General features: G+C 41.1%; 1 protein-coding gene across 6 annotated transcripts in view; it reads right to left on the reverse strand.

Moving 5' to 3' along the window:
* The window catches only part of SPATS2L (spermatogenesis associated serine rich 2 like), a 157,222-nt gene that overhangs the window by 68,929 nt on the left and 71,999 nt on the right, over window positions 1-16,294 (reverse strand). For all 6 annotated transcript variants that reach the window (XM_031452047.2, XM_031452046.2, XM_031452052.2 and 3 more), the window contains one exon: window positions 13,901-13,964. In XM_031452047.2, the coding sequence (XP_031307907.1) occupies window positions 13,901-13,939 (39 nt within the window). In that variant the 5' untranslated portion in view covers window positions 13,940-13,964. The remainder of the gene's footprint in view (window positions 1-13,900; window positions 13,965-16,294) is intronic.

The following is a 16,294-nucleotide window of genomic DNA, read 5'->3' on the forward strand; positions in this document are numbered from 1 at the left end:
TAATTGCCTTTTTGAACATCTACTTTCTGCCAATAAAATATATGCATGAAGTGTTGTTATGTTCTACTTGGCTGATTTTTGGGGAATTAACACCAGGGGTATAAATCAAAATTAATTTTTTTTTTGGCAGGAAACCAGGATTAGAAGGAATAATGAAGATTTGAAGGTGGGGGAAAAATGCAGTTTTCATAGAACTGTGGGAAGTTTAAAGTAGAGAGGATCTTAGAGATAGTCTAGTTGTGTTTTCTCAAACCTGAAAGCACAGTCAGATCTGGGATCTGATTAGAATGCAGGTTCTAATTTAGAGGCTCAGGGTGCAGGCTGAGCTTCTGCATTTCTAACAAGTTCTCAGGTGATGAAGATGCTGCTTGTCCAAGGACGTGGTAGCAGAGTAACAGCCCCCAAAGCCATCCAAGCCCTAATCCCCAGGAACCACAGCAAATAAAAGTTGCAGATAAGGTTACTAATCAGACGACCTTGAGAAGGGGAGATTACCCGGACTATCTCAGTGGGCCGAATATAGTCACCAGGGTCCTTATAAGTGGAAGGAAGAAGAAGAGAGTGGCAGACTGATGCACTGTGAGAAAGACTCAAGCAGCCAGTGCTTGGTTGAAGATGAAAGGGGACCATGGGCCAAGGAATGCAGGCAGCTTTTAGAAGCTGGAAAAGGCAAGAAAACGAATTCTCCCCTAGAGCCTCCAGAAGGGAGCGTAGCCCTGCTGACACCTTGATTTTAGCCCAATGAGACCCATTCAGACTTCTGATCTCCAGAACTGTAAGGTAATAAATTTGTGGTGTTTTAAAGTCACTACAGTTGTTGGAGCAATGGGAAAATACCACAAAGGACCACACTTTGAGGAACAAAGGTCTACTCTTTTCTTCCTTCTAATATAGAGATATCCTCCCCTTTCTCACCAACTAGCCTTGTTTTAAAAGCTAACCTTTCAGAGGGCAGCTCTCCCACCTCCCCACACACGTTTTGAGGGAATTCTAACTATTCATTCAAGCCAGATTTCGTGAGGGAAAGTGAGATGAATCTGACAGTATTTACCCCCAAGGAGCTGACAAAACCATAGGAAAATAAGGCAAAGTCATAAGAAACCACTAACTCAAGGTCATTCTGACAACAAAAATTCTCTCTGAAACTCACCTGTTCTCTGTTTTTCCTTTTACTACCCTGGCCAGGTTCCCTTTACCTTTAACCTGGACTTTGGAAAAAGCCTTCTAATTAGATTTGCTGGCTTGGTTTCTCCTCTCTCCATCTTAAAACCATCAACAGACAATGAATCTCCACAAAGTGGCTTGAGTGTGTTCACTGACAGAGGAAAGGCGCTGGCAGTGAGAAAGGATTTGAAGAAAGGAAAGACAGGAGCTAAATTATGAAACAGAGTCCCAGAGGAAATGAAAGGAAATGGTATCAAAATCCATGTGGAAAAGTCAGCTTGGGAAGGGACAGCAGATTCTTCTCTCCCTTTCTCAGAATTCTGAGGAAGGAAGAAATGAGAAACAAAAAGTAAAAATACAGTAAAATTTTAAGATTGTGAAGAGGAAAATTTGAGGAAACTATCTCCCCTGAGAGAGAGAGTTTTAGAGTTTTCTTTTGGGGTAAAAAGTGGGGAAAGGTTTCAAGCTGCCTTGTGGGAATGCGATAGGAAATGGCCTTGGTGAACCAAAGGGCTGAGCGGATGGAAGGCCCACTCAGGCTGGACGGCATGGATTTGTCATGGAGCATGGAGCCAACTGGCAGGACTCTCCCGAAGCAACTCCCAATAAGCCAGGAGCAGGAGCAGAGAAAAGGAAGGCTCCAAGGTTATGAACTCCATGAAACGTCGTGGTAGCTCCTAGTGCTCAGGGATACGGGGCTGAGAATTGTTACGGTTGCTGATGGAGGCATCTGTGGTCTACGAAGGGAGATGATGAACTGGGAGACTAGAGAGAGGCAAAGGGACGAGCGATCATGTCAAGAGAGCGAGAGGACAGAGGGGTCACTGATAAGAATGTGGCCAGGGAGGGGATGTTAGATATTGCCAGTCCTTGGTCCTAGTTCCACCTCCCAGTACTCTTTTGGTGTGTAAGTGTCATCTTTTCCCCAAAGACCAGACCTTCGTTGTTTTTTTCAAGGGACAAAAGTGTTCCTCAGAATTCCATCTCCTACGGAGTAAACATATACTCTTCAGGTTTTCATAAGCTTTGCTTCCCAAGCTTTCACCACCCTGGTTAGGCTCCTCTGAGTGCATCCTGTTGAAACGTGGTCCTATAATTGAAGCACGTTGTTCCAGAGGTGGCTGGATTAGAGCAGAGGACTATGGGACCCACACCTGTCTGGGTCGGGCCCCATTCCTCCATGAAAGGAATCTAAGATGACATGTGCACTTTCAGGAGCCTTATCAGCTACTGGCTCAAACAGAGCTTACTCTGCCACTAACATACCCTGGATTGTTTCTGGGACAAGTGTCCCCTGTCCTGTACTTGTGGAGTGACTAGAATGCAAGGGTAAGATACTGCATTTATCTTTAATAAATTTCAGTCTGTGAGTTCTGACCCATCACTCCAGTCAGATATTAACTTTTAGAATCTCGCTTTCTACCACCTAAAACAGGGAATGCATTAGCCATTCCTTCCAATTTTACATCATTTAAAAAAATCAGTGGCCATCTTCTATATCTTATCCAAATGGTTAATCTGAATTTTGGATGGGCCAGAGCCAAGTACATAGGCCAGGGTATCACAACAAGAACTTCCCTCAGAGTTGATACTGATCTCGAAATCCATGTTTATTTGTTCATTCAGTCAGTCAGTCACAATGTACAGACTATGGTAGAAGCTGGGCTGCAGGCAGTGACATACATCCCCTGACCTGCTGTGGAGTGTATAGTCTAGGAAGGCGATGTTTGATGAGTTTGGAAGGAAAGGTGCTTTGGGCGCCTGTAACAGGGGGACCTATCTTAAATCAGAGAATCAGGGAGGCCCCATCTCAGGATCTAAAGTATGTTTAAATTGAGGATGAAGGGTAAGTAAGACCAAACCAGGAGAGGGGAAGGGGAGAAGAGATGGAATATTCCAGGAAGAGTATACAGCATCTGCTCATGGACAGGACTGAGTGACTGGGAGCATGTTCCAAGGAATGAGGGTCCAGGATTGTTGGAGTATTAAATGTTAGAAGGAAGGGGATTTCAGATGAAGCTGGATCAAAAAGGCAGGGGGCAAAGTGGGCAAGGCCCTGAAAGCCATCTTATAATTCCAAGCCTGACTGTAAAGGTAGTCACTGGAGGCATTTACTCAGAGGAGGAGGGTGATATTTGCATATTTAAGAAGGTCACTGTGATTTCTATGTGGATGACTTGGAGGAGATTAAATGAATGTTAGTTAGGATTCTGATGCGACATCGGGGAGAGAGAGCAGACCAAGACGGAGCAGTGGAGAGAATGACTCATAGATTCCTTGGAAGGAAGTGACTGATGTGTGTTTAACTAGATGCAAGGAGTGAGGAAGACGAAGGAATCTGGATGACTTCCAGGTGTCTGGCTTGAGTATTTATGTGGATCGTGGTGTCATTTCCTGAGAAAAGGAGTAGTGGTGAAGGTGAAGCGCTCTGCTTCGGGGTCTGGGAGGCATCCACATCCAGAGGCCTGGAGAGCAGTCGAATCTATGAATCTGCAGCTCCAAGGAAGAACTGAGCCAAAGAAACAGATGTGGGCACTGTCAGCCTCAAACAGTGGTTCTCAGCCCTGGCGGCAAACTGTGATCACCTGGTGAGGTTCAAATATACCTGCACCCGGATCCCACCTCAAACAATTAAATATGCACCTGGATAGTGATCATTCTTTAAAGTTTTCCTAGTGGTTCTAATGTCCATCCAGAATTAAGAATCACGCATAAGAGATAAAAGGGAAGAAGGCATAGAGAGAAAAGGGATGGTGTGGAAGGAGGAGAAAAGAAAAGAAGGGGGCTAGGACAGACCTCTCTTTAGGTATAACTGCTCACCTATCAACTAATTTACCTGAGTGTACTGTCTACTCATCCACACTTGTCCATTATTTTTGTCACATTGTAATTTTAAAAGTATCAGTTCTAGTTTAGAAGAGTTTTACTGCTTGAGAGGGTATACCAGTTACTTACTCCTGCAAAACACATCACTCTAAAACTTTGTGGTTTAAAACAAGAATCAACTGTAAGCTTTCAATGTTGGTGTGGCAGGAATAGAAGACTTCAGTGGAGTGAATCTACCTGGGGGTCTCTCACACAGACAGAGAAGCTGGTGTAGTGGGGGAGGGAGGTTCTGGTGCAGCCAGGGTCTGGCGAGCCATCTCACTCTCTCTCCATGTATTACTCTCAGCTTTTCTCCATGTGGTCCTTATAGGCTAGTCTGGGCTTCCTCACAGCATAGGGGCCAGGTTATTTACACAGCAGCTCAGAGTCCCAACACAAGTGTCCCAACTGGTGAGGGAGAAGCTTTGAGTCACCCCACCATGAAAGTCACATAGAGTTGCTTCCTTTCACTCTCCTGGTCAACCAGTTCCAAAAGCCTAAGCAGTTTTAAGGGGAGGAACACAGACCCCACCTCTTAATGGGGGAGACTTTGTTCTAGTCACTGGAGAACCCAATCTGCCTAAAAGGATCAAAACAACAACAACCCAGACATCTTTCCATCAATTCAGGGTCTATAATTTCTCAAGTCACTGAGCATTTGAGAGAGAGAGAGAGAAAAGACAAATTAATATAATGGTTATAATTCTAAGTGAAAACTGATAGCTTAAAGAAGTTATAACTTCTTTAATTCCTAGAAAAAAGCCTGGTAAGTTGATTGGTTGTAGAGCAAGAGATACTCAAATGGACTTTTCTCCTACATAAAAAGATAATAAAATTAAAATCAGATAGTGTCTTAAATCTTTTAATTTAGTCCATGATACATTTCTCACATCAGAATTCTCACCTTTAATCTGGTATGTGTAGGTGGAAGGTATGTCTCAAACGGTTGCTATTAATAGCAGCCACCCTTCTAATCTATATTGAGACAGGCAATGGGCTTAGTACACACTTCGTTTCACCCACTTAGCTACTAGCATGTATTCAGTGTATACCTGCATGTTTTCTGTAACTGCGCTTTACTCTTCCTTATGTGTTCCCAGAACTACCAGTTAGACCTGCACATAATTTAGGATAGGGTGAGCCCCTGAGTCCACCAGAAGTCTGTTTTCAGCCAGCCTTTTGCAACCACACAGCATTAGGACTCAGGTAAATATTCTGTTTAGTTTAACTACTTTCTCTGATGAAATCCATATTTGGATTTATCAGTGAAGACAAAAAGAAACAGGGAATTTTCTTTTCACAAGGTATTTTGTTTTTGGCATTTTTATCAGCATAGAAAAGTAAGATCTTTTTAATATTTTCTTCTTCTAACTTACAATATTCAATACAAATCTTTCCTCACCTTCTTTGGAATTTAAGATTTCCACTTGGAGTGGAGGAGCTAATTATTGACATCACTCCCTGTGGGTTTCCCCCACCACCCCGCTCATTCACAGAACTTTTCAGATAAAGAGTATTATGAAGGTACAAGTCACTATTACCCTTTAATCAATACCAAATAAAGGAGTTGGTTACCACTTAGTCAACAGCAGGACAAAGGAGTAAATTTAACCTCTAAATTATATCAATCTTGGATATTTCTTCACTGTAGCGTGAAACTAGGAGGGGTCTCACCACCATGGAAACCAGGGACACTCTCCAGGGGAAGTGTATTTGTTCACCCACAAACCATTTTTTATTCTAACTGGTTTGACCAATTTCAAAAGGGCATGCTGCTTTAAACATCAGGAAAAATTAAGATCTTTCTGACCAGATCTTGTTTTCCCAGTGATTTTTATGAGTTTGGTTGGCTTTTTCTCTAAAGGCAGTAAAAAGAGTTAAAACTATTTTGTGTATTTAGCCTTAGGAGAAGAGCTAGAGCCACAATTTGAGCCAATAAAAACGTCAAACAAACATTAGCACATGTCCATGGATGGATGAGTGGGTAAAGAAAATGTGGCACGGACACACCAGGGAATACTGCTCAGCCTTTAAAAAGCAGGAAATCCTGTCACACGCAACAACATGGACAAACCTTGAGGACATTATGCTGAGTGAAATAAGCCAGACACAGGACAATGACTGCATGAGTCCACTTACACGAGGTATTGAAAACAGTCAAACTTTCAGAAGCAGAGAGTAAGAGTAGCGGTTGCCAGCGGCTAGAGGAGAAAGGAAACGGGGAGTTGCTGTTCAACGGGTATAAAGTTTCAGTTGTGCAAGCTGATTAAGTTCTAGAAATCTTCTGGGCAACACTGTGCTGTAGCTAACAAGACTGCAGTGTACACTTAACGAGCGTAGAGCTCATGTTAAAGGCTCTTAACATAATAAAAAAAGAAAAACGTTAACTTTAAGTTGTATCATTGCTCCTCGATCATCATTTCAGGGCATTTTTATTGATAATTATCTGCAAGAATGGAGTAGCAGATTTCTAAAGTGTCCACAGACCGGATGGCATCAGAAATGCTGTACCAGTGAGCCATAGATCAAATTCCCATTTTTTTTTTTTTAACAAGAAACTGAGTACAGAGAGTTTGTGTACCACATTCAAACTGTGGCAGCTGATTAGAATCAGGGCTAAGGCTGCCCTCAGGTTCTCTGGTCCGTGGTACAGTCCCCTTTTTGATCTTTTACAGTGCCTATGAAGTGGAAAAGATCATGGATTCATCCAATATTAGAGCTGGAAAGGGTTTTGGAGATCCTCCACATAAAAATGATCCCTCATTTGGCAGATAACGACACCGAAGCTCAGAGGGGTTACACAATGCATCAAGGACATACAGTTTTTCAGTAAAGTTAATGTGTCCCTTTGTTTTCCTAAGTCTAGTTAGAAATAGAGTATACTGTTAATAGAAAATAAGACTTTTAAGTCATCCTTTGCCCTAGAAGTCGAGAGGACTCCCTGCACGAGCGGCAGAATGGCTCAGTTTGCTAAGAGAAGGGAAACTCTAGAGTTTGCATTCTAATTTATTAATTAACAGTGGTTCTCAAAATTTTAAATAATTCTTCCCACTAAACATATAAACCTCATGCTTTTCTCTTACATGACTGAATTCCAAAGTAGTTATTTCAATTTCCTTTTTCAATATAAAATTTTGTTACAGTCTCAAATACTGTGGTGGCCACAGAAATCTCCCACTGCTGAAAGCAGAGCTGACTGACAGTCCAGCTACTGTCCCTCTGGGTCCACCCAAGCCACACTCCCCTAGGATGCAGCCAGTCAATGGCTCAGGTGGTGGAGTGCCAGTGACAGCTCGTTTCTGAGGGATACGGAAGCCCCCCAGGTGGGGGACTGGAGGACTCCCATCAACCTGTGCAAACTTTCTTAGAATTGCACTGTAAGTGGAGACTTTTCCTACCCAGTTTTCTTTTCTTATCCTCCTTTCAAAGATGGCAGACCTGCATGTGCGTCTGTAGACTCTCCTGCTTGCACATACTTCCTTCCTTTTCTCTTTGCGGGCACCTGCTTCCCCTGCTTCCCACCCCTCAGAAATCTCTTGCTCATCTAATCCCATCTTGGCCTCAGCTCTTGGAGGACTCCAACGAACACAAATATGCTCTTTCTAATTGTTCCCGTCTTCTCCCTACTGACGTTCTAATGCTTGTCCCAATGCAGGGAGGTGCGCTCCACTACCTTCTCCTTCCTTCCTACTGAGAATCGCCATTATAGAATCTTGGCTCGGTTATTTAACTAAATACTAATTAGCAAATATTTGAGGGGGCATAGAGTCTATTTTATTACTACTACAGGAGCTACCGAGTACACAGACAAATTACAAGTACGTCTGTGCTTATACGGAACTTGTAATCAAGTAGTGGAGAAATCACTTATAGAGAAAAAGTGGTTTTAATAATAATAGTAATACAAGCAGTATACTTTCAAGCATGGACTCAATCAATCTACCTCCCTACCTATCTAATCCATCTGGACAGATTTTTAATGCTCAAGGTCAGAAAAGAAGGAACCACTGAAGCCTTATCATTTTTTAAAAAAATTTGTAAAAACTGGATAATTTAATACAAAGGATCATTGTGAAAAATAACTAGATTATTGGTAAAGTACCCATAAATTCCAAGGGACTGCCAACAGAGGTAACTTTTTTCCTGCCACCAAAGGAAATTTTAATTTTTGACATGCTCCTGTATTGTTTAGCCTTAACCATCCATCTGGTATATACCTCTCAGCCACGGTGCAAAAGGGACTAAGATAAAAGACTGGAAGGAGAGGGGGCGGGAGAAGCAGAACAGAAACACTGTGAATTCCAATTGTGTAGCCTGTAAAAAAGCAATGTGATGCTAATTCTGCAATAGTAAATTTCTTCTTATCCCCTGAAACTGATGCTGACATTTCCATTTATTCATTCAGTTCCTTTAGACTCCTTGTCAAATCTCTTCCAGTTGCCAAGCAACAACAACAGCAGTTCTGTACATAAGCATTAGGCAGTAACTATTGTCAATGTTTCTCCTTTCTTTGAAAGGGAAATGTTAACGACCCTTTCCTATGAGAAAAGGATGACAAAAACGTATCCGTGGTGAAACCAAAAAACTGTGTGTGTGGTTTGTGTTTTTGCTGTTTGAATCTAAGGACTGGGTAAAACTGACCTAAACACTCTTACAAAATTATGAAATTAAGATTTGCTCCAAAGCTTGCATGGTTTGGTCTTTAAAAACAACTGCACATCATTAAAACTTGTCCCGCGTTCCATGAAATGAGTTCCTTCTTAAATGGAGTTAATATTTTAAAGATGTATGAGGATGGACTTTTTTCTGTACTTTCTCTGGTCCTGTTAAAAGCTCTTTAATCAAACTCTTGGGTTTTTCTGACAATACTCCCCTGCATAAAGACTTGACCCATATTTCAGTACTTTGTAAAACATAGCTCAAGACAGTTACATGAGAAATAAACAAATAAAATGGGACGGCATACTTGGTTCCTCAAAGTGGCTTAAGGATCACTTTTTTGGTTGGAATTAGTTATCAGTCCATAACTGGACTTTCAGCACTATTATTTTGTAACTCCATTTGTAATCCCATTTTACAAACAAGGATCTCCTTGGCTTTCTATCACCTGAATGCACTGCTGAAATATATTCTATTTAAACTGATTTATAATAATATATGAAAACATCTGACCAGAGATGTTATTTTGTGTATGCCAGTTCCAATAATCTTTTCTTATTCAGTTGAGAATTATATCTAAAATTTAATAAATCAATTTAGCTTGGTACCCTAGTGTTTCATATGAGCAATAATGTAATAGTCACCACTGAGCTCTATGCTTAACTCATCTATGAGTTTCTAGTGTTAAATTGCTATTTTAAAAAATATGCTATTTAGAAAAGAGCTGTAAAAAGTGAATTGGCCCTGAATATAAGGTCCCTGATTAGCCTAAAAATTTTGTTCTGGTATCTTTGTTTAATAAAGTGAGATACAGAGATTTTTTTTCTTCCTTTTTCTTTTTCTCTTTCTTTCTTTCTTACTGTGGGATATAACTCACCAAAGGACTTGATTTGTTATTCCTGAGACCCTCCTGAGACCACCTACCTCTGTTTGATAATCATCTCATAAAGATGTTGCTTTTCTGCAGAACCATGGGTAGTCAACCTAAATAGCCTAAGCTTGTTTTGAGAAGCAACTTAAAACTTGCTTTATTTAATAGCAAGAAGAGTACTAAAATGAGATGACATTTCCATTAACCTACACTTCAGTTTCTAAGAAGGCTGGAGGTTTGGCAAAATATCGTGAATGAGAAATGTAGTCTCTAAAGAATGTCACTCTTCAAGCAGGCATGTTCATTCATTTGTTATCCATTCGTTTATCTAACTCGAACTAGGGGTCAACTATGTGTCAGACTCAAGAATATGAGGATGAGAAAGGCCCAGTCCCTGCCCCCAGGAGCAGACAATCTCACTTGGGGAGACAGACAACTAACAGTCACAGTACAGGGGATAACGGCTGTAGTGCAGACAGCAGGGAAGCCTACCGAAGCACAGGGGAGAACAGAGGGAGGACAACTCACTCGGGAGGGGCAGGAGGGCGGACAAAGGAGGCCTCCGAAAGGGTTCCTAAAAGGAAGGTGAGTGAGGGGCAGGTCCCTGGGGAGGACGTCCCAGAGACAGGAAACTGCCTTTGTAAAGGCCTGGAGGCAGAGACACTGGTGCTGCGTTGAAGGGAGAGAGTGGAGAAGAAGCTACAGAGGTAGAAAAGGAGTCAGGGTGAGATCACACAGAGGATGAATGTCACACTAAGGAGACTCAACTTTGACTTCGAACAAAATTTCCAGTTTAAATCCTTTCAGGTATAATCCAATAATATAAAGGCACTTAAAGATAAACAGTCACAAAGAGTGGCAATAGTAAATTTCTGTTGTCTTGAGTATTAGACCTTAGGTTATGTCTTTGGACGAAAAGCCGCCTGAGGACAGAAATGATTCCACCACCCGTGCACCTCCTTTCCAATTCACCCAACAGGGGACCCACTAGAGATAACTGATGAGCTCATTTCCTGCAAGACTTTTACTAAGTATTTAATTTCCCACAGTGCTTGACTAGATACTGTGTAAAAACACTCACAAATCTGTTCTCACATCTCTAAAAGCTTATCATTTATAATTTAAGACATAACAGTTGTTATTATTCTTAATTTTCCAAACTAAAATGTCATTGCTGTGTGACAGATTGGGAAACAAACTAATCATGAAAAGGCCATAAAAGCTAATAACTAAAGAAATAAAGGTACAAAAATAAATCAATGGAAAATTACAAATGATCAGAATTTTCTGTTTATTAAGATTTATTTTATTGAGCTGAGAAATTTATTAACCTTTTGATACGGGAAGATGGAATTTACTCACTGAGTTAGAGGAGCTTTACTTTCACTGTCATGCAGATTGATAATATTTACAGCTTAAACATCACCCTCTTTCAAAATAATGCCAACATTTTGATAAGTTACTGAAGTGCAATGGCAGAAACACCATCTACTGTTCCTCTTCAATGTGTAACGTGATGTTGGTCATAACAAGTGGGTGAATGTGGGCCTAAGCGAATGCATGGAGTGTTCACAGTGACTCTGTGGTCTGCGTGCTGACGGGGCAGCCTCCTTCCCCTTGCTGGCTCGAAGCCACCTCTGTTTTGAATAAGACATTCTGTCTTCTGAGCCTACCAGACTGGTCTGTCCACTCGCCATGCTTTGCAAGGAATCAATTACTATGACTGTGATTCTTGAAAGTGCTTTTCCTTCCCATAACCCAACTTTAGGAGCTGTTCAACCCACCCATAAACAGACATTTGGAAAGGGCCCAATCTTTGGTCAGCACTGGTGCCGGGCCTGGCTTCTCAACTTGGGGAACACACAGTCTCTCCCAAGTGCATGACTGTGAGTCATGGAGAATATGAAGCCATGCTATAAAGGGGGCAAGGATTTCTGCTATTGTTTGCTCAATGGTCAATAAGTGAAAACAGTTTTGTCTTAAAATAATATATGGACTATATTACAGAATATAATGGGTAAAATGTTTGCAGCAACGTTAAAGATAACACGTTAAGACTACAAAGAAATGGTATGCGGAAGTTGGTTTTGAGCATGTCCCCAGAGACCTGGGGTAGCAAGTTTGTTCTTCTGTGCCCTGGGGTTATTTTGGTGGAAAACTCCGGGAGGCAGTACTGTAGTGGAAAGAGCACAGGCTTTAGAACAGACAGAACCTGAGTTTCAATCCCGGCTCCTTCACATTCCCTGAGAGTCTGACTTTGACCAAATCACTTTACTTCAAGCCTCTGTGTCCTCATCAAACAACAAAGTGATTTAATATGAAGACTAGAAAACAGGCAGCACAGTAGCTGACAAAGCTAGGGGAGCTTTTAAAAATATATCGTACCAAGTCACGCTCCTGCTTACTTAACACCTTTCAGCAGCTACTTCTGCTCTTTGAATAAAACCCTACCTGGCTCTCTTATGGCTCTAAACCTTTTGGGGCACAGACCTTCTCAGAATAATTTTTAAATAAAATAATATGATTACAGAGGAAACCACTTATACTAAAATAAAGTTAAAATATTAATAAAAAATTATGCTACAGTAATATACGGTCCTCTCTATCAATATCAGGTAACACGATGTAATGGCAGGCTCTGTAACTACAGTAATTTTGAAGCAGTGCTGAACAAACACCATTTCAGGATGTCTGCAACAAATGTAATTTGAAATAAAGAGATCTGTGATTTCTAGCTGTGAAAGTCACAGGTACCCCTGCTACTCCCGTGGGCTGTTTTTTTCTCCCCTTGGCCTAGATTCATGATTGAAGGAAACGCTCACTTCGATTTAGACAAGAGTAAAGATGAAAATGCATTTTTTCTCATCCAACTTCGTGAAACCCTATCTTCCCCTCGTGGATCCTGTGGAGGCTGAGGAAGGCAGGTGACAGGCCGATTTTCTACCAGCACTGGCTCCTGCCACACTCTCCGATCTCAGCGCCCACACCATCCTCTGCCTACCACACTCCGGCCACACGCTGGCCACTCGTTCTTCAACCACATTGGACTTCAGTGCACCTCAGGCGTCTGCTTATGCTTCTCTACCTGGAAAGCCCTGCCCTGGGATCTCTGCATGGTGTTCCTTTCCTGTTTTCTTTACCTTAGCTCAAATATCACCTCCTTTGGGAGGGCTGCCCCGACCAACTGCATCTAAGGTAGCCACCTCCTGCTGCCACCCTGCTGCATCATGGTTACCACTATCTGAAATGATCATGCTCATTTATACGTTTTCATGTTTACTCTCTGTTTCTCTGCCCTTAACAGCGAGCACTGTGGGAGCAGGACCCTCAGCCACAGGTTCAGTGCCATATCTCCAGCATCTAGAACAGTGTTTGGGACAATGCAGGAGTCTGATAGATCTTGGCTAAATGAAAGAAAGATTACTAAGGATTCCAGCAATGTTACCGCTTTCATCACTCACCCTGCATGTTAGGTACTGTGGGGGATACAAAGAAAGGAAAGACCAAGCCCTGCCCCTGGGCAGTTTACAGCCTAGCGGAGGTGAGGGGGCCTGCGGGAGGTTGGAGTGAGCTGCAGCTGAGGCTCTCCCACTCTGCTGTGCAACCACGGACACATCTCTTCTAGGACCTCAGCTCCCCTGTTGCCAGATGACAAATTTACCTCCATGGTCTTATGTGATCTACTGTTATGATCATTAAGAGCTAACAGTGCAAGGGAGCACATATGGCAGGTGAGGGCTTGTGACCATAGTGGAGGAAACTCACAGAGGACGACAGGACTTGCAAGGTCTGTGAAGTGTCATCAGCCTCCAACAAATAATGAGGAGGGGAGATTTTCAGAGTCATGAACTCTCAGTGCTGAAAGAAACTGTCAAGGTATTCAGCATGACCCCCAGGTAATGCTTTGGATGTCTCTATATGAGGAAATTTCTGGAGATGTAACATAATAGCCTAGCTCTCAGATGTAACCAGTACGGTGGTTAAGAGTGTGAACTGCAGAATGGAACTCCTAGGTTCAAATCCCAGCTCTGTTACTGACCAGCTCTATGAACTTAGGCAAAGGACTTACCTTCTCTGTGTCTCAATTCTCTCCTCCATAAAATGAGAATAACTTCATGGGGTTATGGTGAAGATTACATGAGAAAATGAATGTAATGTGCTAAACACATATTCAGGAAATGCTACTTAGGATTCTGGGGAGTGGTTTTCTAGTGTGTCAAACTTACTATGTATCCCCCCACACCATTTCCCCCTTTTTCTATTATAATTGAGTTTTCACTAGCTAGAGACTACATTATCCAGTCTGGAGTTTCTGCAAGCCGATGTGTAATTATATCATACCTTTTCCTTGACATTCACATGAGTACTGAGTTCAGCCATCTTGCTTCTAGTGGAATAAAAAGCCCTACAAAAGAAGGAAAAAAAAAGATTAACTTTAAAGTTTTAAAATTGATTTTTCCATATGTTATTTTATGCTCTCTTACAACATAGTAAACAATTTCATTCAGCCATAATCATAAATACCATTTTAGAATATAAAAATACTTTCAAGCTAAGCACTTGTCTTAGATATGTTCTAAAAGCATGTTATGATAACTCCAGATGCCAATGTAAAATCTTTTATTCATACTGTACTAACATGGAAGATGACAAAGACAGATGGATATGGACCCAAACTGTGTTTCTTATTATGTAAAAGAAAGGTGGTCAAAAACAGTGAGTGGAGGAAAAGTGTACCTATTTTAACTAAGCACAGTCATCATAATCCTTATATTTCCAATGCTTTATTATTCTCGAGCCAATATAACATCCATCCTGCATGGATGTAACTACATGAAAGCACTCCAGGAAGAAACAGGAGAAACGGTTCCAGATTAAAACATAAGAAACCCGAAACAACCGTTTTTAAACTTGCGTTTTCACTCATCAACATATGAACATCCTTCCAGATCAACACATATATACCTTTACCATGTTTTTAATGACCATAAATTCAGGATCTCTAGTCTCAAATGGACTCCTAAAATTGCCCATAATCTTTCTGTTTCCCTAAATTCTTTTGGTTTTCAGCCTTTGGTGTCCAATCTTCTTTGAGAAGTGGCCCACTCTGAGAAGATCCGTATTCTTAACACTAAGCTGTGGAGTTTTCTTTCTTTTCATCTGGTCCCTAAATCTTTTACCATTATTATAGAAGATAGATCTTCAGTCTTTAATAGTTTCAATCTCTTTTTGAAATAGAGCATAAACGATTTACAATGGGAAAACGGATTGGTTCAGAAATTAGCAGCTAAACAGGCCAACACATCAATATGCTACCTACTTGCATCTTTAATGCTTTTTGTCAGTCAAGAACCACTGAAACCCTTTCTTATATTCTTTTTGGCTTTTGCTACAAAAAGTGTATTTAGAGTTGATATATTTCAGGGATAACAATTCCCCTCACCATTTTCTTTTAAGCCCAGGTCTTAAATAAAGTATAAATTCAGATCCATTACCTTTTGTTGATTCAGGATGAAAGCTGGCAATATATAATCTTAACTTTATTACCACTCAAAGATGAATCCATGTACTATTATCTATTATCAAATATTAGAAACAGTGTAAAATTTGATTTTTACTAGTTTCTAAATGGTATTGTCACTGACACATGCAACTGGGCACAGTAGTGGGGGGAGACGCTGCATACTCGATCCCCGGAAACATATCTCCTTCTCACATGCTCTGCAAAGAGTGCCCATCCCATTGGATACACCTCCAGTCTATGTAACTCTTCCAGATGGTAAATTCTATATCCTCTGCCTTGGCATAAGGGCAAAAGTAAATAATGCTAGCTGACAAGTAATAACTGACTTTCATTCTATCATTTATTCTTGACCCTGAGAGTTATTAGTAAAAGAAAATAGGATCATTTTCTGATATCAGTAACAGTGACTAGAGATGGTATGTGAATTGCAAGGACAAATAATCTGGTGTTTTCGTTACCAGCCATGGATGAAAAGTGAAACCTTTGATCAGTCATCACCATGCCTGCAAGATGGTCTACAAGCACGATATTTGAAGATATTTGAATAGTTGATTTTCTTATTCAAATGGAAGTTTTGGCATTATGTAAACATACACTGCATACATATGGACTTTTCTGCATATGATACGTTTGTATGAGTGTGTGAGAGAATGAGGATGGGAGAGGGAGGGAAAGAGAAACAGTTGCAACGACGGAGCTAGGGAGGCTCAAAGGAGACGGCTGGTCTTGGTGCTCTTTGTTAGGATGAATCTGTGAGCCATGATTCCTTTCATTAGACTAGATTAGCTAAGTCTTCTGGACCCATCTACTCTTGCCATTATGGATGTGTGAAATCTGATAGAAAAAGGGTTTTGTTTTTGCTTTGCTTTGATGTCTAGCATTTTCTAAAGTATAAAACCACGGAGGATTCAGGGAGGAATTCCGCTGAGGACAGAAAATTTCTGCGATCTGAGTAAGTGGCAGTACTGAATGGTGAACTATAACCATGGGAATATATTTATTTTCTTGGGATTCCCTTTCTCACTGGCCTCGGCATCTAAATCAAGGAAGACTCTTCTTCGGTAGTGATGCCAATAAGATGAATTACAATTTGGAGGGGGGAGTAGAAGGAAAAGGCTGGCCAAGAGGGTAGAATGGAGCTATTACAGATTTCTCAGGTGGGAAGATAAGATAAAAATAACTTGTAGGGAGCTGTTCTTTGCCCATTTTAC

The sequence above is a fragment of the Camelus dromedarius genome, chromosome 4 (genome assembly GCF_036321535.1).
Source record: "Camelus dromedarius isolate mCamDro1 chromosome 4, mCamDro1.pat, whole genome shotgun sequence".
Lineage (NCBI taxonomy): Eukaryota > Metazoa > Chordata > Mammalia > Artiodactyla > Camelidae > Camelus > Camelus dromedarius.